Source organism: Zea mays, chromosome 5 (genome assembly GCF_902167145.1).
Source record: "Zea mays cultivar B73 chromosome 5, Zm-B73-REFERENCE-NAM-5.0, whole genome shotgun sequence".
NCBI lineage: Eukaryota > Viridiplantae > Streptophyta > Magnoliopsida > Poales > Poaceae > Zea > Zea mays.
This window is the reverse complement of record NC_050100.1, coordinates 15,271,067-15,295,945: the sequence shown is the minus strand read 5'-3', so window position 1 is coordinate 15,295,945 and position 24,879 is coordinate 15,271,067. Positions and strand designations below refer to the sequence as shown.

General features: G+C 41.3%; 2 protein-coding genes and 1 pseudogene across 2 annotated transcripts; all 3 read left to right on the top strand.

The window, feature by feature from the left end:
• Window positions 1-500: 500 nt before the first annotated feature.
• Window positions 501-1,546, top strand: LOC109939430 (NADH--cytochrome b5 reductase 1). Its single transcript, XM_020537614.2, has 3 exons — window positions 501-703; window positions 1,017-1,103; window positions 1,200-1,546. The coding sequence occupies exons 1-3, from the start codon at window positions 653-655 to the stop codon at window positions 1,290-1,292; spliced, it is 231 nt and encodes a 76-aa protein (XP_020393203.1). The 5' UTR covers window positions 501-652; the 3' UTR covers window positions 1,293-1,546.
• An 8,135-nt stretch (window positions 1,547-9,681) lies between these two features.
• On the top strand, window positions 9,682-11,820 carry LOC103626010 (CDPK-related protein kinase-like; annotated as a pseudogene).
• Window positions 11,821-20,610: 8,790 nt separating this feature from the next.
• LOC100274689 (uncharacterized) lies at window positions 20,611-21,793 on the top strand. The gene is made up of 2 exons (NM_001149004.1): window positions 20,611-21,377; window positions 21,480-21,793. Exons 1-2 carry the CDS (start codon window positions 21,124-21,126, stop codon window positions 21,529-21,531), a joined length of 306 nt encoding a protein of 101 aa, NP_001142476.1. The 5' UTR covers window positions 20,611-21,123; the 3' UTR covers window positions 21,532-21,793.
• The last annotated feature ends 3,086 nt before the right edge of the window (window positions 21,794-24,879 follow it).

Below are 24,879 nucleotides of genomic sequence, written 5' to 3'. Positions count from 1 at the left end.
GATTCGATGTTATTGATCATCTATGCTCTGTTGATCTGTTCCTCTGTTCCTGCTATGCTTGATATATTTTTCACTACTTCCACGCTAGCACTACTTTTCTGTACTGTAGTTGAGTTCTCAGGCAAAACGAACACTGAAATTAAACTCATGGCTGGGTACCAGTTTTAACTCTCTCCAGTTTGGCATGGAATTGAACTGAAGGTTTTCGTTCCAACGTCACGCAGGGGAGCCATTCCTGTACTGGATGGGTCCACGGCCACGGGTCTGCCTCTTCGACTACGAGTCGGTAAGGCAGGTTCTTTTCAACAAGTCCGGCCATTTCTTCAAGGACGACGCCCACCCGACTATTCTGGCAATGCTCGGCAAAGGGCTGGTCCTGGTGGAAGGCACCGACTGGGTGCGCCATCGGAGGGTGGTCAACCCAGCCTTCGGCATGGACAAGCTCAAGGTGACAATTAATTAATAATCTCCTGGATTCATCTCAGTGCTCATCTCAGATCTTCCCTTTGCCTGTTGTTTTCTTTACGTTGTTGTTATGGATTCTTATCTTTTATCTGTCAGACTGATTTGCACATGCTCTCTTTATGATGGGCTGCCATACTGAATTTGATAATTTCTATTCAATCCAATCATACAGGATGAGCTGGACGACATGGCCAAAACCTATCCTGGCCGCTTTAAGATCTACTATGTGTTGAATCAGGTTTGTGTCACATTCTTTAGAAAATTTGAAGGTATTACTGTATCAACATTCTTTATTTCATGTATAGGAACACATTAGTTTTTTTTTGTAAAAAGAACAACAGGCTTCACTGTTTCAAACTCTCCATTTATTCACAAATTTTAGAATGACTGCAGAATTCATGTTATAGCTAAAACAATATCCAAATGTACTTCCTTGCTATGTTGTTCTCTATCGTTTGAAGTTATTATCCTGAGAAATCTTCTTTACGTTATACTAATTAGCACATTGTTTCCAAAGACATCTGACATACACAGTGTTTTTACTTGTGCAGCCTCCTGAGAACTGGAACGGTGGTGTTGGGTTTGTGTCTAAGGAAATGATCCAATCTCATTGTCCAGCGCCTGCTGAGGACATTCAGGTGAATCTTGAGTCTTATTTTTTTCAGTTCACTATGAAGATCGATTGTGTATTCTCTATTCTTGTATCTAACCTGAGATGTGTTTACCTATTTCAGATCCTGAGATGTGGTCCTCCTCCGATGAACAAGGCCATGGCTGCACACCTTGACGAGCTCAACTACACAAAGGAGATGCAGTTCCAGTTCTAAGCAATGTTAAGTTTGCAAATAATAATTAGTGACCGACATGGTTCTTCGGTCACAGGAATAGTACCTAACTCTGCTCGTTAGCTGATATCAGGAGGAATTAAGGATCACATGATGATTAGTAGTGCGCCAGCATTTTTTGCAATCTCTATTTTTGAGGTCAAATGATATCTACCTCCACATAAATCCACATTGGCAGAGACAACATTTTGTTATTGTCATTATTGATTTTAAATGTGGACCATTGGATGCGATAAGAAATGTCTCACTATCATCAGTTAACCATAGCAATGCAACCAACCTTACTTTTGGTTCATATATACAACCAAAAAGCAAACATTTTGGTTATGCTGTTTCCTTAAACCGTGACATGGATTGGGAATATCTCTTCTTATCTGGAGTAAGCATTTTGGTTATGCAGTCACCTCAACCAATGTTGTTTGTCATTGTTGTAGGAAAAGAAGCTCGCTAATGCAGCTGGGAAGCTGGCAGAGTGCCATAAGACAATTGCTTCTCTGGAGCGCCAAATCAAATCACTGACAGACCTCATCAAGCACATGATTGGATGTATGTGTTAAAATTATAAAAAAATAACAAAGATTTTTTCGATCAGAGTCTTGATGAGATCAAGCTTCTGAAATATGTTAACAAGCATGTTGCAACCGACAAATACCACCTTTTGCGTCTGTATGATTACTTCTACTATCGGGTAAATTTGAGCTTTTACTCTTGGTAGATCCTTTTTCAGTGTTATTTAATTTCGATAAAGTGTTGAATTTATCACAACTTCACTGCTGCTGCTTCCTCAATGAGCTGCTCCCAATATAGTATTAGTGTTACAGTGATATTTTGCCACGGATTTTGCATATCATATTGATGTTTGTCGTTTAGTATCTATATTTTGTACTAATTTATAACTTTCGTGGCAACGCACGAGCACATACCTAGTTACTATAAAATTTCTATATTATTCATGTGAAATTTATGGCTTAAAAAAACCCTACGCCTTCAACATGGACCCACGACCGTGGGGACGTCTAGCCGACCAGCCGTGCGTGCCCCTCCTTGCGCAGCCTGCTGTCAACATTTGCCTCCCGATTCACTACAGGTCCGGCCATCTTCCGCACTTTTTTATATACAACGAATTTTGATTTGATTATTTATAAACAGTTTAAACTGCCCTGCCCAGATACTTAGAATTGTCACAGGCTCCTTTTATTGGGATTCATCTCCTACCAGAACAGGTGTGACTACCCAATTTGTGATAATGCGTTCAATTTTATTCTTTTGCAACGTGTTGTTCAACGAAAAAAACGAACCCACCACTCATGTTTCTACTATTAGCAAGCATATATTCATATATGCTGCTGTGTAAAAGTTCGCATACAAACAAATCCTCACATACAAATATATAGTTTTTTTCCCATACATATACATCCACACACAAAACCAACATCGACGAATAAAATATTTGTAACTGTTTGGAAGAGTGAAATTTTCTATTTACGACCTCTCAAAAATTCTTCATATATCTTTTTATAATACTTTGGCTCTATTTGTTTTACATTTTTTCAATTTCTGACCACCAAAAGTTGCTACGGAGTGTCAAACACTCATCTTTTCAATCCACTTATATAAGAATCGATTTGGTAAAACCATCCAAAATCAATAGAAACATAAAATCGACTGAGTCGTTGCAACATTAGGAACCAATCACTTTCTAGATCCTGAATCCTATGGGCATATTCATCTTCCTCCGCACTAAACAACCATGATACTTAGATTTTCTCCACAACGAGCTTCTTTCTACAGCTAGATTTTCAGAAAAGCTGGTTAGAAAAAAAAGCTTAACCAAACAAACATTTTATCTGTATATAGAATAACTTAACTTTTACAATTCACCTACAAGCTGAAGCAAAGGCCCTGCTTTCCGGAAAAGAAACAAACAAAAAATCTTCCAAGTATTGAAGATTCCCCTATCTCATCACCAATCTTTTGAATTGTGGAATGTTTATTTTGCACCCTCTGTATAAATATGTCTGTATATTTTTGTCTGGATATTCAGCTCTTTGGAACCAATTCGGGTAAACATAGCAACCTAACTTCAGATATTGCAACAAACATATTAACTATTGCCATAACCCACTTAACTCTATATATTTAAGATAAATCTATCTATTTCAGAATCTATTCAATTGTTCTGTGTTTTATGCAAGTTTATTAAACAACTACTATGAATACTTAAAGTATAACATCTTTAATAATAAATTTATCTCTACTACTGTATATGTTGATATCGAGGGCGTCCACCACGGCTCCGCTCTCGCCCTCGGCCCCTCGCGCCCCCCACCCCTACCCCACCCCCAATCTCGCAGCGGCGCCCGCCCCCGACATCTCCGCCTCCGCCTCGCTCTCCATGAATGGAAGGCGCCATTCAGGGATCCTCCGCGTCCGCGTCCGCCATCCTCGGGCTTGCCCCTCGCCGGCAATCCAGGGCTACCACGCCCCCATCCTCGCCCCGCCCCACTCCCTTCCTACGAGAGACAAACGGAGTAAAGAGGCACACGCGAGGTCGGCAAACGCGGCGCGCTCCCCTCCTCAGTCCCTATCCACCGGTGCGGCATGGAGCCCAAGATATCTTCGGTCGGCGTTCGCGACCTCCGTCGTGTCGTCTTCCCCACCCCCGTCCTCGTCGTCGACCTTAGCCGTGTCGTCATCCCCACCCCCGTCCTCGTCGTCCCGCTCGACGCCCACCGTGACCTCCACCGCGTCATCATCCCCACCCCGTGCCCATCGACCCGTGTCGTCATCCCCCCTCCTGCGATAGGATCTGGGAGCAGCAAGGCACCACTAGAGTCGGCCTCGACCACCTACGCGCTCTCCTCCGAGCCGACCTCGAAGTTGAGGGTGACAGTGTTGTTCCATAGTGTCTCCCTGAAGCTGGCGCGGAGGAGGCGGCTCGGCGTCGCAAGGTCCAGGGGAAGGCGTTGTCGTTGGGGTAGACGAAATGCCCTGGACGATCGCCTGCCTGTCGCCCCCCGCGTCGTCGACCTCCGCAACGGCGCGGCGCGTCTGCGCCTTGCAGGGAGCTCGAGTCGTTGTCGGCACCGGTGAGTCCTCCCATCCCCGTCCCCATCCCCATCCTCCCTCCATGCACACACCTTCACACCAACTCCATGTTGTTTGTTCCATTTGCAAGTTCTTGAAAGCTGCTGCAGAGGTTGCGAAAACTTCTACAAAGAAAAGAAAACGACTGAATCAAGACGTCCATCCCCGACTTATGGCGATGACTAATCCCTCCTTGGTATTGCATCTCTATGTGCCTCTGCAACTTATCGCTATCCATTTCCTTTTTCCCAATAAAAACTGCTCTTACACGATGGCATTTGAGGTCAGCTTTTTGGTTGCTCATTTAGCGATGCTAGGTTCCCTAGCGACTTCCTATCTTAGTTGGTGCTTTGGTCGGCTAAGCGATTTCCCTGAACTAACGAGGCAACTATGACAACGCGGTTAGATGTATTGCCTTTGATTTGCTTCATCGCTCTGAATCTAGCTTGGCTGGAGGAGTGCAGGTGCAATTGTTTGGTGGCCACGGGTGGTGATGACATCAAGGAATATCAGCTACTCAGTTTTTGCTTGTAGTTGTATGTAGATATGCAAAAGGAAGAGGTGAAATCATATACTTTAAAGACGGAGTATATATGCTCTATGTATGAAGTAAACCGACCTTGTTCAGTCCTGTAGTAATGAGGTCCTTATAGGCATTTAAACCTTTCTTCTGAAGTTAGAGATCTTTTAAAGTAAGTCGAATTCCTAACACAGTAAGCACACAACATTTATTCCATTCCCCTTTGCTGCATTCAATTAACTGCCCCCAAAAACAGATAAGACAAGGCATTGGGTATCAATAAAGGGCAATGGATATTCCCCTAGACATCTTGGCTTGCTGTTTATTTTTTTCATCACAAGTATTTTTGTAGTCCAGAATGCAATGTCCAAACTAAATTGAGTAAAACATAACACAAAACAAGTAAATAGATTTTAATGCTGATTATAGATCAAAACTATGCATCCACTTTGCTACATTATGTTTTCTGTGATTTTTTTGTCTCTGTACGTCATCTATTGTGCCTAGCTGTAGCCTAAGTGACTACAAAGGTATGATGTATGGGAAATACCGAAATTCGAAATGTAAATTTGAATGTATTGTGTTCCCTGAAAACATGTGTGCCTCAAATAGCTGCTTTCTTAACAATGAATATTTACATGTGTTCCTAGCAGCATGTGATGAAGATGGATAGATTTTCCTAGGACCATTCACCTGACTTTGGTTCACAGAATCTGTAATCTGTGCTTACTATGACAGAATCAGTTTGGAGGATATAGGACCATTCACCTGACTTTGGCGAAACCAAGGAACCCCATCTCACTGCACAGATGTAGGGAACACTCACGGCATGACCATGGCAATCTAAACATGGTTGTTGTCTTCGTCCTTGATCTGCTGCAACTTCTTTTGTGTTCAAAAAATTTATTTGTTTAGCCAAGTGTATTTTTATTTATTCAATCAAGAACTAACCAGCTCGCCCGACATCCACATACCCCATTCACTTCTAGCATTCTTATAAATTGAACTATCCTCAAGTGCTGATTTTTATTCTTCAAGCTGATATAGTTCAGACTTACTTTGTCTGGTGCAGGATAGCGATGTTGTTGAGAGGTGTCTGGCAGCAGTAAATGCTCTTGCTTCATACCATTTCAGAGAAAGATTAGGAGGGAGAGGAGGATAGAACCCGTAGATCATGGAATCTGCAGGATCAAATGGCAAACTGCAGGAAAGCATACCACTTCTATTGTAAATACTTCTTTTTGAAGATCTCGGGTGAGCTATGTACATATAATTTGTTTTTGATTTTGATTGTTTTCAATCTTAAGCGAAGTACTTATCAATTTGTTATTATCTTGCAACGGATGTGGTACTCCCCCTTTCCTAGGAAGGCGTCCTCGCCGATGTGCCGCCTTCTAACAAGATGTGTTCATCCTAGCGTCGCCATGGACCTGCCTTAAACCCTTGTTAATTTCTAGAACCTTCCAGACTTCCAGTTCCCGACCTCGGCGCCATGGACCTGGACCCAGAGGGGATCTTCCGCGATGACAGCGATGAAGACGAAGATAGTGTCAAGGTTCGTACCGGCTCTTAGTTGCGTTCTCTCTCCCTATTCTCCTTCTATCGGATCAGTGTTTTGGTACCTTCTGTTTTTTTGGGAATGTGGGTTCATTTTGGATGCTTCCGGGGCAACATAGATGTGATTGATGCTTCCAAGGCAGTGGTAAACACTTTGCTCTATATATATTCTTGCATCTCTTTAATGTAGGTCCACAAATGATTTGAGAACTGTAGGTCCACAAATGATAATGCAACAAATTCTGATTCATGCATTTCTTTACTGTGTGGATGCCATTTAATTATGCCTATTTGATTTGAGAGCTCGAGTAGACAAGATCATGTAGGCTCTGAAATATATCTTCTGGAGGACCAAGGCCATTAAAGTAGAGGTACTCTTGCTCTGTATATATCCTACTTTGATATTTTAGCTAATGAGGGTGCCAGCCGCCCAAGGGACCAAATCTGCATTGATTTCAAATGTACTTTGATATTCAATCCTTGTGGTCAGTAAAGCATATGTTTCAAAAGCAGGCCTTGTTATTTGCCCGACAATTCTTTTTGGTGAACACGTCCCCTTGATGTGGTGTTGAATGCCTCACTGATTAGATATTGACGTGATCTTGTTTGAATTAAGGAGAATTATTATTGACAGTTCTGAGATGTCTGTTCTGGTTTGATTCAGTACTTATTAACAATTTGGTGTCTATAGCTTTGCTAACTTGTGGGTTTTCTCTCAGGGTTCTTTCAGCAGCAATGGCCTCACTGTTTCTTCTAAATTCCCAAGATTCTCGGACATGTACACTCTCACGATAGCAAGTGTAAACCCACAGTCTATCGCAGCAAACAAGCCAATCCATTTCACTAAGAGCGTGACAAAGTGGTATGTGCCAATTGATCTTTAGTTTAGCACACTAAAAAATTTTAGCCTCTAGCAGATGCATCTCTTGTGAAAATCTGAACTATAGTGTATTTAATTGTATTTTAAATATTAAATGTCTACTATCCAAAGTGCAGTCAACTCATACCCCTGTCAACTTTAGGATTTCGTGATTAGATGTTCATGTATGATGTACCTAAAACCCATATATGGTTTCCATAGCATCTAGCTGAATTAGATGGCTAACTACTAGGTGAGGGTGTTCCAATCCTGAAGCTAATAGATAGTTAGATAAGATAAATGTCCTTACTGCTTGTCTCTTTTTTCTTACTCATATTTCTCGCCAGTAAGAATTGTTGGTATGAATATTTGGGAAATAAAGCATTATAAATACAAATTTCAAATATTATAAATAGCATAGAAAGTCTATGATGAAGGTGTTGCAAGTACGACCTCCCCATTCGTGGGCATGTGCTTGCATAGAAAAAATGGCGAGCGGTGTTTTCGCTAGCCTCGTGTATCCATGGAGGCGCGCGGGCTATGGAGTGAAGTGCGTCCGCGTGCTTGCGCGGCGGTGGCATGACCATGCACCCGCACATAGAAGAAGCCGGTGATGAAGGCGTTGTAGTTGTTGCCTCCCCATTTGTGGACATGTACTCCACATATTACTTTTCTTTTTCTGTAGCTATATACATGTATATTTGTCTTGTTGCAATGCTAAATTTTTGATTTATAAAATAGGGTATGAATCTTATGAGAATGTTTTTCTAATCTCCTGATGTGGAGTTTTCAGAATGATCATGAGAGTACATAAAGTATGTTCTTATAGCAACAACACGTAGTTGCTTTGCACCCACTTCATGTTCCTGCAACCTGTAAAAATAGTGTTCAGTAACTTGATATGCATATTAAACTACAAATGTAAATACATATTTTTAAAATACAAAAATACTAACAATATAACCCAGTAAGGGAACCAAGTGTGGCAACATACAAACCCGTATATGTGCATATAGGATGTATCTGTCAGAAGCTCCTTATCATAGAACTGTAAGCAAATTACGTTATTGCACTTATGGACCTAGAATAACCAAAACTCACATTAAGGGCATGTTTGGTTTCCTGCCTAACTTGCCACAATTTGCCTAACTTTTCTGCCTAAGGTTACTCTTCACATCCTGCGCAGCGTCAAGTCCTGTGTGCGCGCCTTCCATTTCATCTGGTGAGTTTCCGAGTACATCCCGACCTTGATTTTTGTTGTGTTTGTGGCATTTTTCTGACATGAATCGAAATTTTGGCTGCAATTCTAACTGATAGTACAATAGAGCAGTGCTTCGATAGAAACTGTAGCTGTCCCTTGCATCCCTGCCTATTTTTTGCCATTATGTTCTTCTTCTGCTGGGCGAGAAAAAACCGAACAGAGAACACCCACTACCACCTGTCCCTTGCATCCCTGCCTATTTTCCAAACCCTTCAAAAAATAAGTGAAGTTGGTTAGTTGTATATACCTTTTCTGGTTTTGCAAGTCTTTAGGTTGGTACGACTCATGTTTGACCATACACCCTAGGGTGTCACAGATGAAGCTCCACAATTAGTTCATCCAAATCAAATCTGAAGGCTATAAGATATTAATATGTCATGATAGCACATAACAGTAACTGCCTAACTGGGTTGCTATTGATTGCAGAATTAATGTTATATAGAACAAACACTCCTATACCTCTGTTAATCTTAATCCATATTAGGTCCACCTTATATCAAAACTAGAACCTTGTTTTCCTATTCTAATTGCTCATATCAACTGTACGTTTGTCTTGTGAACCTCAGAGATTAGGGCTGACCAAATTTGCAAGATGGTGGCCTTCAAGGATCAACTTTCACCTATAACAAGTACATACATAGTGTGTCTAGCTGGGAGCAATTGTATAGGACGAGACAAATGTAGTGCTGATTGGTTGCAGACTGACAGTAGAACACTGACTGTTGTTGTTTGTGTTCGAGAGACAACAAATAATTGGCTAATTATTAGCTAATTTTAGCTAGGCTGAACCATCTAATAACTAATGGGTAGTTGAGGGTGTAGCTAATAATTATCTGGACTGTTAGCCGGGGTGTTTGGATGTCTCTAGCTGAAAGTAGTTAATAGCTAAACTATTAGTTGGGTTGTTTGGATGTTTTTAGCTAATTTTAGCACCTAGCTATTAGCTCTATTATGTTGAGAGCAGAAAAAAAATCCTGCACAATTTGATGGTTGTATGTGTGGGCTCCCACCATGAATAGCAAATATCTGGACATTATGTACATATAGTAATTCTTAGAATGGGGAAATAGTCAAATAAAAAGAACAGATGGCAATTCCAATTTCAGAATGTCTTCAGTCATCTGACATCAGGGTGACTCTAACTGAAACATTTTACCCTATATACTCTGAACTTCTGAAGTACACCGATCAATGGGTTGACTTATTGTTTCAACACATGTTTTTTTGTTGTTGAAATATTTACTGCTTTCATGCAACAATCCAGCCATTTCGGTTTCCCTTATTTAATATGGCAGCTTCATCAGTATTTAGAAGTGTTCCAGTGGTAACAGGCTGAAGCCATGGGTGAACACTGTTCTGTGGTAGCTTGCTGATGAGGTTGGCTTGCGGCAGTTGGTAGGGGCAGTAGCGTTAGGGACTTTGCTAGCACAAGGTCCTTTCCTGGCCGTAGTCTCAACTTTTTCTGTGGCTTATGTGCAACATATCTGCTTATAACTGAATCGTTTTTGCTTATCCTGATGTAATCGAGATGAACATTTATTTACAACAATGTTGATTTCAATGCCATTTCCATGAGATTAAGTGATAAAAGAAACCACCATACCAATGTTTGGATAGTAGGACAATAAGTGAAATTATGAATGCATTCACAGGGGTCCAGGAGTACAATGGACTCTTTGCACAACAAAATAATCTATAGATGGTTCATTCCACCCAGAAATTACAGAATGGTTGCAATCTTATTGTGGATGATGTGTAGTCAAGTAGTGTAAACCCATTTCCCCATCTGTTTGTGCTTCAGAAACCTGATATTAATGATAGTGGGTTTAGTTTGCAAGAACTAGCTAGCTGTTCAATTCATCACGATTACAGATATTGATTCATAAATGCAGGAAGCAAAACATTCTAGCTCCGAATTCAGTCCCAAATGTGATTTATTCACACATCTGTCTGTCTATCTATCTAGGGAACACAAACTATGATCCTATAATTGTTTGTCTGTCTATCACACATCTGTCTGTCAGTTATGCTTTGTATTCATATTGTGATCTCTTAAAATTCAAAAATACCTGACCTGTTCTCTGTGCATGCTTGTATCAGTTGTTCCTTCTCATCCCAGATTGTTGTATCTATCTATATATGTAAATTCAGTTCTTAAGTAACTACCTTTTCACTGTGATAGGTGCAGGCAATTACTTTCCCTCTTCAATCCAACTATATAGAAAGATTGACGTCAAAAGGAACACTCAGGCTTTGTATTCAACACGACCTTTATAAACGACTAACTTTAGTCGGCAAGGTAACAACCAGCTTAATTCACCATCAGCGGAGTAATTGCTTACTATTCTATGTCTCATTTGGATGTGCATTGAATCATCTCTGAGATGTATGTGACGAGCTCTGTACACTCAAGTTTAAGTAAATTTTTTATTGTCAAATGTTGGAGTCAGTGATATATTGAAACCGTAGCAACGCAATCTACATGCTCTATCAAAGACCTTAACAATTGACGAGCTTTTAGCACAGTTTTCTTTATTGGAACCAGACAGAAATGGATGCATCACTCTTGACAATATTAGAATGGTTAGCTCATAGCTACACCTGTTTTCAGGCAGGTTAACTCTGTCCTTATTTTTTTGTGTGAACCTAATGACTCCTATTGCTTCACACTGTTTAGGCCTTAACGAGAGAAGCTACTGATGCAATGAAGGAATCCCGAGTTCAAGACATTCTTGTTTCGGTACATTTGTTTTTGATCTTATGACATCGTCCTGTTTATACAAAAACTGTACCACTGTCTGACTGTATATCTGGGTAGTCTTTTCAGTTGAGCGCCCTTACAGAAGAATGGACTTCCAAGAGTTCTGTGCAGCAGCAGTTAGTGTGCATCAGCTTGAAGCATTGGATAGATGGGAGCAACATGCGCGATCTGCTTATGAATATTTTGAGAAGGAAGGCAACCGAGTATTTCCTGTTATCTTTTTATCAGATCAGTTTGGTGGACCTTCCAGTATTTCCTGACATATTATTTATTATGCATGCTATGGAGTATTTTATTATCATTAAAGTTTACTTGTTATCTTAGGAATTGGGCCTCAGCCCTTCAGTGCCACTGCATGTCGTTCCGCAAGATTGGATCAGGCATACGGATGGGAAACTAAGTTTTCTTGGATTTGTCAAGTTGTTGTATGGCATGTCCAGCAGGTCCCGGTCAAAGATGAGATAGCTGTCGATAATCTCTAACGACAACGCATGTTTAGACCATCCTGTTGACTTGGTTCACAAGCAAATTAACAGGGCTAAAGAATCGTACGATTGGAGCTTGCCTAGCAGCACCTGATCTGACACTAATTTGACTATAGAGTTATGTTTATTGTTGCCTGCCTACTGATCATTTAGCCGATAGCCGATTTAGCCGATAGCCGATAGGAAATGAAAGAAAATCTCACCCATGTCTGCAGCATGTGATGTTTCTAACAGCCTTAGATTAGGCATCATCTTCTGTTATGATTCTGGGAATTTTGTAATGCTTCTTTCCTCGAAATGGAGCAAGTTAGCTGCAGAAGTCAGGTTGGCGTCTGGAGCATGGACATACCACTGTCATTGTGACATTGTTACTGTGTCATTGTTCCGACAGATGAAAGTGCTTGTGTATATATTGATTGATGAGATGGAATTGTGCCATTTTTAAATATAGGAATATTAGCATGTCAACTTGCACTCTCTAATGCTCCTTTGGAAAGTAGGATTTTAGAAAAAATCATATAAATTTTTTGTAGGAATCAGTTCATTTTCGTATTATGAAACATTTTCTCATAACAGTATAACACATATTTTGTATATAAATTATTGTGGTATTATATGTAACCGTTGCAACGCACGGGCACTTACCTAGTAAAATATTTAAGACGCGTCCAAGGCTCGCGCCGGTTACTAGTTGTTTTTACCCGAGAGCAAAAGTTGCAATGACACCCGTCAATTTTTACTCAATTTCTTTCTATCGGCAAGACCGCAAGCTAGTGGAGTAGTGGACACAACACAACGATCCTCTCCTATCAGTGGGTCCCACCCTTCCCCTCCTTCGCTGTATCGTTTCTAACTTTCCATAGTTCCTGTCAGCGAGCCGCGTCACCGGCCCGCCGTCCGCCACCGCCGCCGCGGGCCCATCCACATCGGTCGCCACACCCCCTTCCGCCCACCACCAGGCCGCCATCTGCGGCAGAAGGCGCGCGCCCGTCCGCCCGCCACCACGCCGTCGCCTCGCCCCTCTCCGCTGCCGCCCCGTCGTCAGCTCGGCCCCGTCCGCAGCCGCGACTTCATCCACATCCGTCGTCACACCCCCGCCCGGCGCCCGCTCACCACCACGCCGCAATCCGTCCCCTTCCGAAGTAGTGAAGTAAGCCTGCGCATCCTCTAACTCTCTTTGATAAACCGGGCTTGGGCCCGCTCCACCTCGAAGGAACAAGGGAAGGGAAAGGAAACAGCAAGCGCTCCGCTGCCCTACCCGGTCGCCGCACCGCTTCCCTCCCACGTCGCAACACCAGACGCCGCGCCCGTCGCCCGACTCGGAAGAACGGTCCTGGCCCGGCCTTGGCCCGCCCGCCGTTTGCATGTACTCCTCCTGCTCGGATCCAAGAAGGATTCCGGTATCCACGGCGGCGGAGGTGTTCCTGTTGTCGCCAGCGTGATTTGATTCGTGCGTCTCGGTCTGTAACTGGAAAAGTAGCCGCATCATATATATTTTGTTTACTTTTAGTTATTTCTGATTTTCCTCATCATATTTGGGGCCTGCTCTTCCTCATCTTGTTTTGAGCCTGCTCCCGCGGTTCTTGAGTTGTTAATGTCAAGTGAGAAAGCGACTATACCCAGACATTGCTTTAATCCCCCACCTTTCGGTCCTTTTTTTTTCACATGCTGTTGATTCAATAGTTGTCCTACACTCTGACACGACAGAGGAAAACAAAAGGAAAGTGAAACATAAGTGTTGAGGTACGGAAGGGGAAAAAGATCAAATTTACATTTAACAAAAGGTCGAGTGTCAGGAGAATTTGTAATTCTCTGAGGTTGAGTGTTAGGAGAGTTAGTGAGGGCTGTGGAATGTCGAAGGCGAAGAACAATAATGGTTATCTTGGAGTCACTGAGCCAATCTCGCTGAGTGGGCCGACGGAGAAGGACCTTATGCAGACAGCTGAGGTTGAAAAGGTTGGGAATTTGTATATCAGATAAACCAAAAGTCCTTCCACATTTGTTTTATTTTCCTTAGGTTCATGCCATTTGTTTTAACAGCATGGTTTTGTTTGTGTTGATCAGTACCTTTCAGATGCAGGACTCTATGAGAGCCAAGATGAGGCTGTCTTGCGAGAAGAGGTTTTAGGCAAGCTGGACCAGGTTGAACAATATCCATGGATGCCCTTCCATTTTGGATTATCATTCCCCTAGGCCTATACTGATTTGAAGATGTTGGATGTTGTGTCAGACTGTGAAAGCTTGGATCAGGAAGGCTACTAGGATCAGCGGGTATGGGGAGCAATTTGTGCATGAAGCAAATGCAAAGATCTTTACATTTGGTTCATACCGTCTTGGGGTAATCCACCTTACTGTTTCTTAAATATATTTTTGTATATTTTTATAAAAATTACAAACTGCTATTGTGCACTTTGGGCATGTTTGGTTGCTCCCTTTCTTGCTCTGCCAAATGGTTGGCTGGCTAAATTTAGGCGGCCCAGGAATCGGCCAGGCATCAGCCTGAATGTACTGCACATTGGTCACACAACATTGGGCAAAACAAAACACAATTTGGATCCAAGCTCCTATTCTTCCTACAGTCAATGATCATTTTTTGATTGGGCACGCGTGGGCGCCAATCCAAACACAACCTATACATGGTGTTTTTCATTATCTCATTTTGGATGACTTGTTAGGTTATATGTATATGTAGCCTCTGAATGAGGCAAGTGTGTTAAACATTGTGTGTATGGATTTTCTACTTCATTTTCCCCATGTACTATCTTAAAGTTTTTGTTATGGTTGTGGCTGGGGTTGAGGGAGCGCAAGTAGGGATGGCAGTGGGTAACGTACCCAGTGGGCACACGAAGCCATACCCATACCCACTAGAAAAAATTTGACCCATACCCACTACCCATCTTGGGTACAAAATTACGCCATACCCATACCCACCATGGGTAGCGGGTACCCATCGGGTACCCATACCCATTAACATTACGATAGACATGATCATTTGAATCGCAAAAATAAGTACCAGCATAACAAATGTAGCGAACCTAACGTAATTTTATCACAGGTTCAACAATATTCAACATTAAATGGCAATATCATGCCTTCAAATCACACAAAAATAGCATTGATTCTACAAAACTGTGGACAAAACATAGCATTCATTTTATGAGACATATAAATCCGGACCCATGTGTCATATATTAGCGGGTTCCCCATCGGGTAGCGTGTATGGGGCAACAGAGAACATACCCACGCCCACTGTGCCCGATGGACATAACAAATGACCCAATAAAATACCCATGAGTATCAAAATCCGCCATACCCGTGCCCTAATAGGGTTTTTACCCATCGGGTTTCGGGTTTTGGGTACCCATTGCCATCCCTAAGCGCAAGGAGGTCAGCCGAGGGCCTTGCCCACGGTCGAGCAAGAGGGAAGGGTTTTCCTTCTTTAAGATTGATACATCTCCTCTCCTTATATAGAGAGGCTTACTTGAACCCTAAGGAAATATCCTAACCAAACCAATCTAGCTTATATCTTTCCTTATCCTAACTAACCAAATCCTTCCTTATTCTAACTAACGATATCTTTCCTTATCCTAACTAACTAAATCATTCTAACTTATTCTTTCCTTATCCTAACAGTTCCGCTTGCCATACCACTACACTCCTTCAAGACAATTCGTCCTGAGCTGTGCTGGTGGTCATAGCTGTAGATGTCGATGTTTCCATGGCGATGGTGTCACATGTGTACAACCACCTGCATCCCATGACACAGTCTGATAGGTACTGAGACCTGGGAGCGATCGCAACAACGACCAGCGGAGACGCCCTCGCGGATGCCGATGGCAAAATGTTGCAGCGCTATGCAGTGTGTGCCTGCAAGGGACCCCATGCCTTCTCCATGTTGGATGGTTGTTGGTCCATGCCACACCAGGAAGAGAGGATTGCCGATGCTTAAGGTGCCCAAGGGGCGGAATAGGTGCTTCAAGGGCTAGGACAGGTGCCTTGGGTGGCGGAAGAGGTGCATTCGAGGTGGAACAGGTGCCCATGTGGTGAAATAGGTGCCCCAGGGCTCGGTGGAAGGCGTGCCCTGGGGTCGGCGGAGGGGGGCCTGAAGGAGGGAGTGCCCTGGGGCAACAAGTGCTTCGAGGGCTAGGGTGAGATTACAGGACCGCCAGAATCAAAGGTGGAGGCGTGGCGGTGGTAGAGGGAAGTGTGGACGCTTCTCATTGCTTTGGGAGCATGGATTATTTGGACTCGTCGGAACAAATGCATTTTTGACGGCTGGACCCCAAATGTCTCTAGCTCTTCGGCTAGCTAGGGGTGACAGAATGATGTGGGAAATGGCTGGGGCTAAGGGCCTCTCCTACCTGGCGGCCTCTATTCCTGAGGTTTAGTCTACAATAGGGGGGGGGGTGGTTTGTAGATTTATTGTTTAGATGGATCTTCTCAGGTTGATGAGTTTTCGACCTCCGTAAGGAAGTCTCGGGTCTATTTTAGACCTTCTTTACCTTTTTCTTAGTATAATGGGGCACAGTTCTCCTGCACTCTTCGAGAAAAAAAAGTATGTCGCTGTACCCCGACAGCTCGTAGGGAAAGCCAAGCGACTAGACAGTGGACTGCCGGGCTTCCAGGGCAGGGAGCCGTGCAGACCGCTGGATGTCCATGACGCTCAGCCACAACGAGAGTGACGCGAGTTGCTGCATGATCATGCATTGGAAGTCCCTGTCAGCATGCTAGGGGTCGGGTGAGGCGGTGGAGTCAACAGTGGTCGCCGTGGCGGTGAAGAACAGCAGGAGAGGAGATCACCGGGCTGTTGTGGCTATGTCCTGACATCACTGATACCGGATGTTACGGTGGCGGCTAGGGTTGAGGGAGCGAAGTGGGCTGGCCAGGCCTTGCCCACGACCGAGCAAGAGGGAAGTGTTTTCTTTCTTAATTCTTGCTTACTTTAGATTGGTACATATCCTCTTCTTGTATAGAGAGGCTTACTTGACCCCTAAGAAAATATCCTAACCAAATGAATCTTTCCTTATCCTAACCAACTAAATCAATCTAACTTATTCTTTCCTCATCCTAACCACTCCACTTGCCACAACAGTTTCAGTTAGGTACATATAGTTGATTATTTCTTCTATCATGTTGTTTATCACAGTGGCTTAAAGGTATTGCTCTGGATTTGTTGTGTAATATATTATACAGGTACATGGCCCTGGTGCCGACATTGACACCCTATGTGTTGGTCCAAGACATGCAACTCGAAACGTAAGAGGGGCTCCTTTTGAAATCCTAGAGTTATTGTATCACTATGATGCCGAATGAACCTTTCATTTTTCCCTCCACAGGAGTTCTTCTTCAGATGGCTTCACGATATGCTAGCTGAGATGCCGGAAGTTTCCGAGTTACATCCAGTACCAGATGCTCATGTGCCTGTTCTGGGATTCAAAATTAATGGGGTCTCTATTGACCTTTTGTATGCTAATCTTGCTCATGCAGTGATTCCTGAGGTAAGTTTGTCTTGCTGCACTGCTGTTTGAACAATCTTTCTACATTGCATACCATACTTATTCATACTAATTGTGAAAAACCAAAAAAAATGTCCATTTTGAGTAATTATGTAAAGGGTTTAGGGTTCCTTGAATGCAACTTAATATTTAACGTATTTGTTTTTATTGGCATGTGCTTTATCTTGTGAATGATGTCTTTGTATTAGTTGGTAAGTGAATTATTCCATTATTTATGGCATTAGACATACTCATAATTATTGTACATTATTTGCTATCAGGACTTAGATCTTTCTCAGGACAACATACTGCATAATGTCGATGAACAAACTGTTCGTAGTCTAAATGGGTGCCGGGTTACTGATCAAATTCTAAGATTGGTTCCAAACATTCTGGTATGTATTCTTACAATACCTATTTTGAAGTAAATGTTCAGTGTTTTTGTTGTTGGATCAACACTATTGTTTTCTCAATCCAGAGTTTCCGCACAACCTTAAGATTCATAAGATATTGGGGAAAGTGCCGTGGGGTTTACTCAAATGTATGTTTCTCTTCTGATTTTTCTTGTTGCAGGAGTTTGCTTTACATTGTAAACATGATATATTCATAAATTATGTACATTTATAAATGCTTTGTGATCCTATCCAGGTTATGGGATTTTTGGGTGGTATAAACTGGGCAATTCTCGTGGGTCGCATCTGTCAACTGTACCCAAATGCATCACCAAGCATGCTGGTATCCCGTTTTTTCCGAGTCTACAGCAAATGGAAATGGCCTAATCCTGTTATGCTTTGCCATATTGAGGAGGGCTATCTTGGTCTCCCTGTGTGGGATCCAAGAAGAAATTACAGAGACAGGGGGCATCAAATGCCTATTATTACACCTGCTTACCCTTGCATGAATTCCAGCTACAATGTATCTGTTAGTACTAGATATGTGATGATCCAAGAATTCACGCGAGCGTTTGAGATTTGTCAGGTACATATTCTTCCAGAACTTCTTTATTTCAATCCTTGAATCACAAATACAAAAAAGCTGGAGTTTTGGTTAGCTATAATTTTTTGTATAGTCATATGTAAGAACTCTGAGTGTAACTCAGTGAAAACATTAGGTTAAATGATAGTTGCTAGTTTAGGGTACCTTTTGTTATCTTGATTTGGTCTGGTGCATATTGCTCATGTTGCAAAATTGGTTTACTTTATTATATTCTATTGTAACGTTTGCTAACTTTATTATGTCACATTGTGATACAGTAACAGATTACTTATGCGCCTTCAAAATAATTGTCAACTTCAACATTTTCCCCTCATCTTATCTTCACCATCCATATCTCCATTACTACACAGTTAGATCCCTTAATATTTGGTGGTTGGCTGATTTTTGTCACTTATTACCTCGATCAGCTCACTTGACTTTATGGTATCTCATTATATTAGGAGTTATTTGTCCCCAATCCCCATTAAGTAATTGGTGATGGAAGCATTTTCTGATATTTATTATATATAGCCAATATTGGGTAGAGTTAAGGAGGGGAAAAAAACTCGGCCGGGGAGGGAAAGACCGCCCTCCCGGTATTATATTAAAAGAGACCGAAAACATGGTCCCGACCGAGAAAATCCCCGAACCCTAGCCCCCCATCACTAGCGGGCCGTCACCGCCCACTCTGCAACGGCCTAGACGGAGGGTGGCGTGCAGGACGTAACCCGGGAGCGGGCGGGGCACAACGAGGGGATTTTTTTTAACCAAGCCCGAAATTCTCTCTCGAGCGGATCAAACCCAGGACCTGGAGGTGCTACTCGGAAGCCTTAACCATTACGCTAAAGGTCCTTTCGCAGTTAAGAAGGGAAGTTGTCACATAACTGTATCAACTAACAATGTTTCTATTGGGTTTCAATTCGAGCCTACCCCAACTTGTTTGGGACTAAAAAGGCTTTGTTGCTGTTGCTGTTGTACTCTGCATCAAATTTACTTCAAAACTAATTGTAGGCCATAGATGAAGGAAAAGCAGATTGGGACGCATTGTTTGAGCCATATCCATTTTTTGAATCATATAAAAATTATCTAGAAGTTAATATCACAGCGAGAAATGAAGATGATCTCAGGAATTGGAAAGGCTGGGTGGAGTCTCGCCTTCGCACTCTTGTATTAAAGGTGAACAATAGGTACACTTCATTCTTTTCATGAATGTGCACTGTCTGCTAAAATGCACCTTATTCTGTTGATGCAGATTGAGCGTTATTCACACGAGATGATCCTTGCACACCCATATCCCAAAGATTTCTCAGACAAATCCAGGCCCTTACATTGCTTTTACTTCATGGGTCTTTGGAGAAAACAAACCACCCAAGCTCAAGAAGCTGAGCAATTTGATATCAGGGGAATTGTAAATGAGTTTAGGAATACTATTTGTGCATATCAACATTGGAAAGAAGGAATGGACATTGAAGTGTCCCATGTAAAAAGAAAAGAAATTCCTTTGTTTGTTTTTCCTGGTGGAGTGCGTCCTTCTCGTTCTTCTAGAACAGCGCACAAGAAGAGCCGTACTATTCCAACATGTGATGTTTCAGCTGATGATCAGGTGGGAAACCTATTGGGCGTTGCCAGTTGTAGTGATGCTCAACCTGTACCATGTAAAGGCAGCTATACGAAACAGCCAGATCCAAATTGCGCTGGAGGCTTTCAGTTGCCAGGAAGTACTTCTGTGTTGCCTCCTAGCTTACCCAATGAAGTAGTTTTGAATGGGTCTGCTAATTTTCATGAAGAATCTGTTGAGCGTGAACATCCAGAACACTATCAGGAAAGTAAGTTTGCAACTGTGCAGAATGCTGTGTGCCATGTAGCCAAGCAGCCTAACAGTTTGCTGCCAAATTCAAACAACGGTTGGCAATTGTATGGATCTGATTCCTCTCTAAACAATTCACAAAGAGAATGTTCAGGCAGTGCTGCAAACAACTTGCTGAACTTATCCCCAGCTATTCCAGCCACACCTGATGAACTCGATGAGCTGGTATCCTCTAATCAAATTAAAGCTAACCAGGAAGATGTAAATGCTGAACGGAGACCATCTTTGGAGATCGGTTCTGAAAATAATTTGGAACAAATATGCAGTCTGAGGCCCCAAGATTCTAATGATAATCTGAAGCGCAAAGCGAATCAAGAGCTCGAGGTACGATGTTCTCACTTGCATGATTAGTGGTTGAACTATATATTTCAAAATTGCTCAGGATGCTATCATGACCTTGACAAGCAATACCTGATTTTTTTGTGCCCTTCCCTATGAGCTGTGATCTTGCATTTTTCTATAGTTTCAGTTAGGATGCCCTGTTACTGTGATATTAGTGGCAAACAATAACATGTGAATACAATCTATTTACCTTGTTTCATTTTTCAATTACATGCGATATACCTACATACGCTATTACAGATCTAAAGAACATTTTGAGGGTGCATAAAGCATAATTGCAGCAGATACTTTTGTTGAAGTAGTCATCTAATTTGTACTATTCTGCAAGTACTGGTTCCGCTTGGAACAGCCGGCAGCCCCAGCACAATAAACAGTGCTGGGCAGGTTTTAAAAGCAGCAAAAACTTTAGCTTTATTCCCCAGCAGCTTGTCTATCTCCAGCAGCCTTATCACATCTCCTGTTTCAAGCTCTACTATGTAAACAATGCAGTCTACAGTGTTTTACACGACTATATACATGACCTGCTGGGCCTACGCTTACAAACAGGGCCACTGTTTTTTGTGAATCTCTAGTCGTTGGAACTTCCTCACGGTTCTTCATAGCTATGTCTAGTTTACTACTTTATGGACCCAATCAAGCCAATTCGCAAGTTGGTGTAACTGTCACAATTAACTCTTTTCTGGAAAACAGAACAGAAAACTTCCATTTATATTTTCTGGTATTATTTCCTTTGTATTTTCTTATTAACGGTGTGTTCAACCATGTGTTTTGGCGCTCACAAAAGCCACTTGAGCTTGCCGCCCCATCCACTGTTGCTGCGGCACAATCGACAGGAACTGCCCCAAGAAAACCACTCAGGTACTAGTTCACCATCTGAGTCATCGCTTGTTGTAGCCTTCTGTTTGTTAGTGTGATATTACACGTTAAAACGAAAATTCTTTTTTTTGATTTCTTTTGAAGATTGAGGTTGACGACTTTGGGGAAACCGAAGCCAGCTGAAGGAACTACCTGAATCGAATTGCCCAGGAGCCAAAATTACCTAGAGTTCGCTTTTCCTTGTATTGAGTCAAGGATCTGTGGAAGCGCTTTGGCACCGCGAGTTCAAATGAAAGGGAAAATGAAAAAAAAAACGGAGACCACCTGACGTAAATGAGTGCAATTGTAATAAATTGTGTGTAGTACATAGCTGAGTTGGCATAAATGTACGCTGTGGTACGTTTTCTTGACGACTTAGCTACGCTTGTTAAACGGGAATGGATATCATCTTCGAAGCATATAATCTTCTCATGTGTCACTTGTTTGCCAGTAGGCGCACTTGTGTATGGCTAATGGCTCTGTGACAAACGTAAAATTGAATTTTTTTTCCCGTAATGCTGCCACTTCGTTTAACAACTTATGAGGCAAGCATCGTCACCAAAAGCCTACCTTCGGTAACTTAACGATGCCTGATTGGTTTTGTGGCATGGACGGGGTGGCTATTTGTGGTCTTAGTTTGCATTATGCAAATACATCTCTACTAGTTCCCAATAAAAAAGTCTCTGAATATCATGTTTAGAAAGTCCCTAACGAATATTGGGAGTAACAAAACCTAATACTCTCCGTTGGTTTCTGCTTTCAGGTTGCTAAATATTTTTAAATTATGCTAGATTATTTTTAATGGGTTCTCTTATTTTTTTAATGGACCGTTCCTTTTTCTTTTTTTTCTAATAATAAAAGGAAGTAAAATTGTGGCACACATCTCGTTTTGGCGATGAAATTGGTAGGCGGTTGAATTTCGGGATTCCCTCCTCTGTTGCTACATTTGGAAAGAAAATATATTTATATAGGATCTTTGTAAATTTAGAAACTTGATTTAAGGAACTATTGGAGCAACTTTTATGTTAATATTTCCCTAGACCAAAATATAGGGTGCATTTTTTTGGAACTAGTGGAGATTCTCTAACTTCAACTAATGAACAACATGTAGGGAACGAATGGCTAATTCTCAAGAGGAGGATGAGGAGAATAGCTTTGACATGAACGATGATATATCCATAACCGTAAGCATATCTTCTGATGATAATGACGATAACGATAATGGTGGAAGTCTAGGTGGACACACTAATGTGGTGGCACAAGTTCAGAAGGTAAAGAGAGGGGTCAAAAGGGTGAAAGGAAGTGTTTAAATGTCTCCTTTCAGGCTAGTTTGGATACTAAAATCCTCTCTAGGATTGAAGGAGATTGTAGACAACACTGTTCACAGAGTGAGAATATGGGATGTGATTAGCGGTGGTCATAGGCTCCAAATTTTACACTATAAAATTTAATGATCGAATCGAATTAAGATCAGGCTTTATCTCTATTAATTTTTGAACTAAAATTTATTTAGAGCCCTAACTTATTGTAAAGAAACATTTGGATCATGATCCATTACCACCCCTAGATGTGATAGTGGATGTGACGGGTAAGCCACTAGAGACCGTCTTAGTCTTAGGGGCAAAATGATCTAGCGATGTATATTTGAGGAGTATGGCTACAATAATGTTAGTCAAATTTGATAAATATTGGAAGGTGAGGAACAATGTCATGATTATTACTACAATCCTTGATCGTAGGTTCAAAGTGAGGTACATTAGATGATGCTTTGGCTAGCTCCATGACTCCATTAGGCGTGAAAAAGAGAGCAATGAGATCAACAAAGAGTTAGAACAACTCTATAACAAGTATGGATTGCTAAATTATCGGAAAATTGGAGAGAGGAGCACCTAGTCGTCCTCTTCATCAAAGGTTACTAGTAGCTCATTGGCATCTTTAGTTTAAAGTAGATTTTAGTCTTTTTTGGAGTCAAGTACCACAAAAAAGTACTAAATCTGAGTTGCTTATATATTTAGAAGAACCAAATGTGCCCATTAAACCATATCAATTGTCACTAATCTCTTGGACACTTCGGTTGTGTTGTCTCTGATCCAACATCTCAGGCTCCTTGAGACCACATCAACTGAAACAACTAAGGCATTGTACTCACCATTGCACACTTGTAGTTTAAATTTTTTACGTCATATGTAAACAACAATATAATCATGACATATATAATTATATCTATACAACATTGTTAAAGGACCTCCATGCTCGCGAGAAGAACTAGAAATTATAAGGTTGATTTAAAAAAGGGGCATTTGTATGGTGTCCCTGCTCATGGCTCTAACTCCATTTTACCCTTGTTTTTTAAATTTGCATCATTGCCCTCTTTTTTTAAATGAAACCTCCATTTGCCTCTATTCCGTTACAAGCACATAACAATGTTAATTCCGCCCATAAAAGACGTTCATACTCTTGCATCATTATCTATTTTATTATGAACTGTTTACAAATTTGCTCTCACTTTAACATAAACTTAACCATAAATTTGAAACTAGTATTTCAAATACTTCAAATTAAATTTACGATTTGATTCGAAATTTTAAAAAAATAAATTTCATTTTTTTCAAAATCTAATTCAAAATATGAATTATTTTAAAATTTTAAGTTATAGTACGTTAAAAATGAATTTTGAATGTTTGAATTAAATTCAAATTTAAATAAACTTTGAAATTTTAAACTTTTTTAAAAATATTTCAAATTTTAAAATTTTGAATTAAACCATAAATTTAATTCAAGGTATTTGAAATAATTGATTTGCAGATTTATGGTCGCATTTGTGTGATACTTATATTATAAACTTTTATACTGAAGTGAGTCAAATTTGCAAACAATTAATAATAAGAGGAGCAATGATACAAGGATAAGAACGTCTTTTTATAGGCTAAGTTAACAGCATTATAAGTTTATAGTAGAATAGGGTCAAACGAATGTTTCGTTTAAAAAAGAGAGGAACAACGATGCAAAGTCAGGGGCAAAAATAGAGTTAAAGTTGTGAGCAGGGGCTATCATGCAATTGTCCCTTTAAAAAGGGGAAAATGCAGCTCAACGATATCGGTGCAATTTGACGATGTACAAGAGATTCTGATAAACCAGATCAGAAATTAGGCAAGATAAAGGAAAACCATGGACCTAGAGAATTTGCTTCGGATTTATTCTTGTTCTCTTGCATATTGTCATTAAAGCCAAACAACAACAATAATATTGTTTGGCAGACTTCTAGCTTTGGAAATATGTAGATTTTCTACAGCTGGTCATATGCGGTTTTAGAAGGGAAACATATGAACGCCCTTCATGCACAAATTCAATCTAAATCCCTCGTCCAACAATCAAAAGCTATTGTGTTTTATGAAAAACACTTTCCACGCTATCCTCCCTTGCACCTAGGTGTATTTTTTTTAACTGCATGCTTAATCATCGGTTGTTAGACCTCAAATGGACCATAGTCCCAAGCAGGGAAACT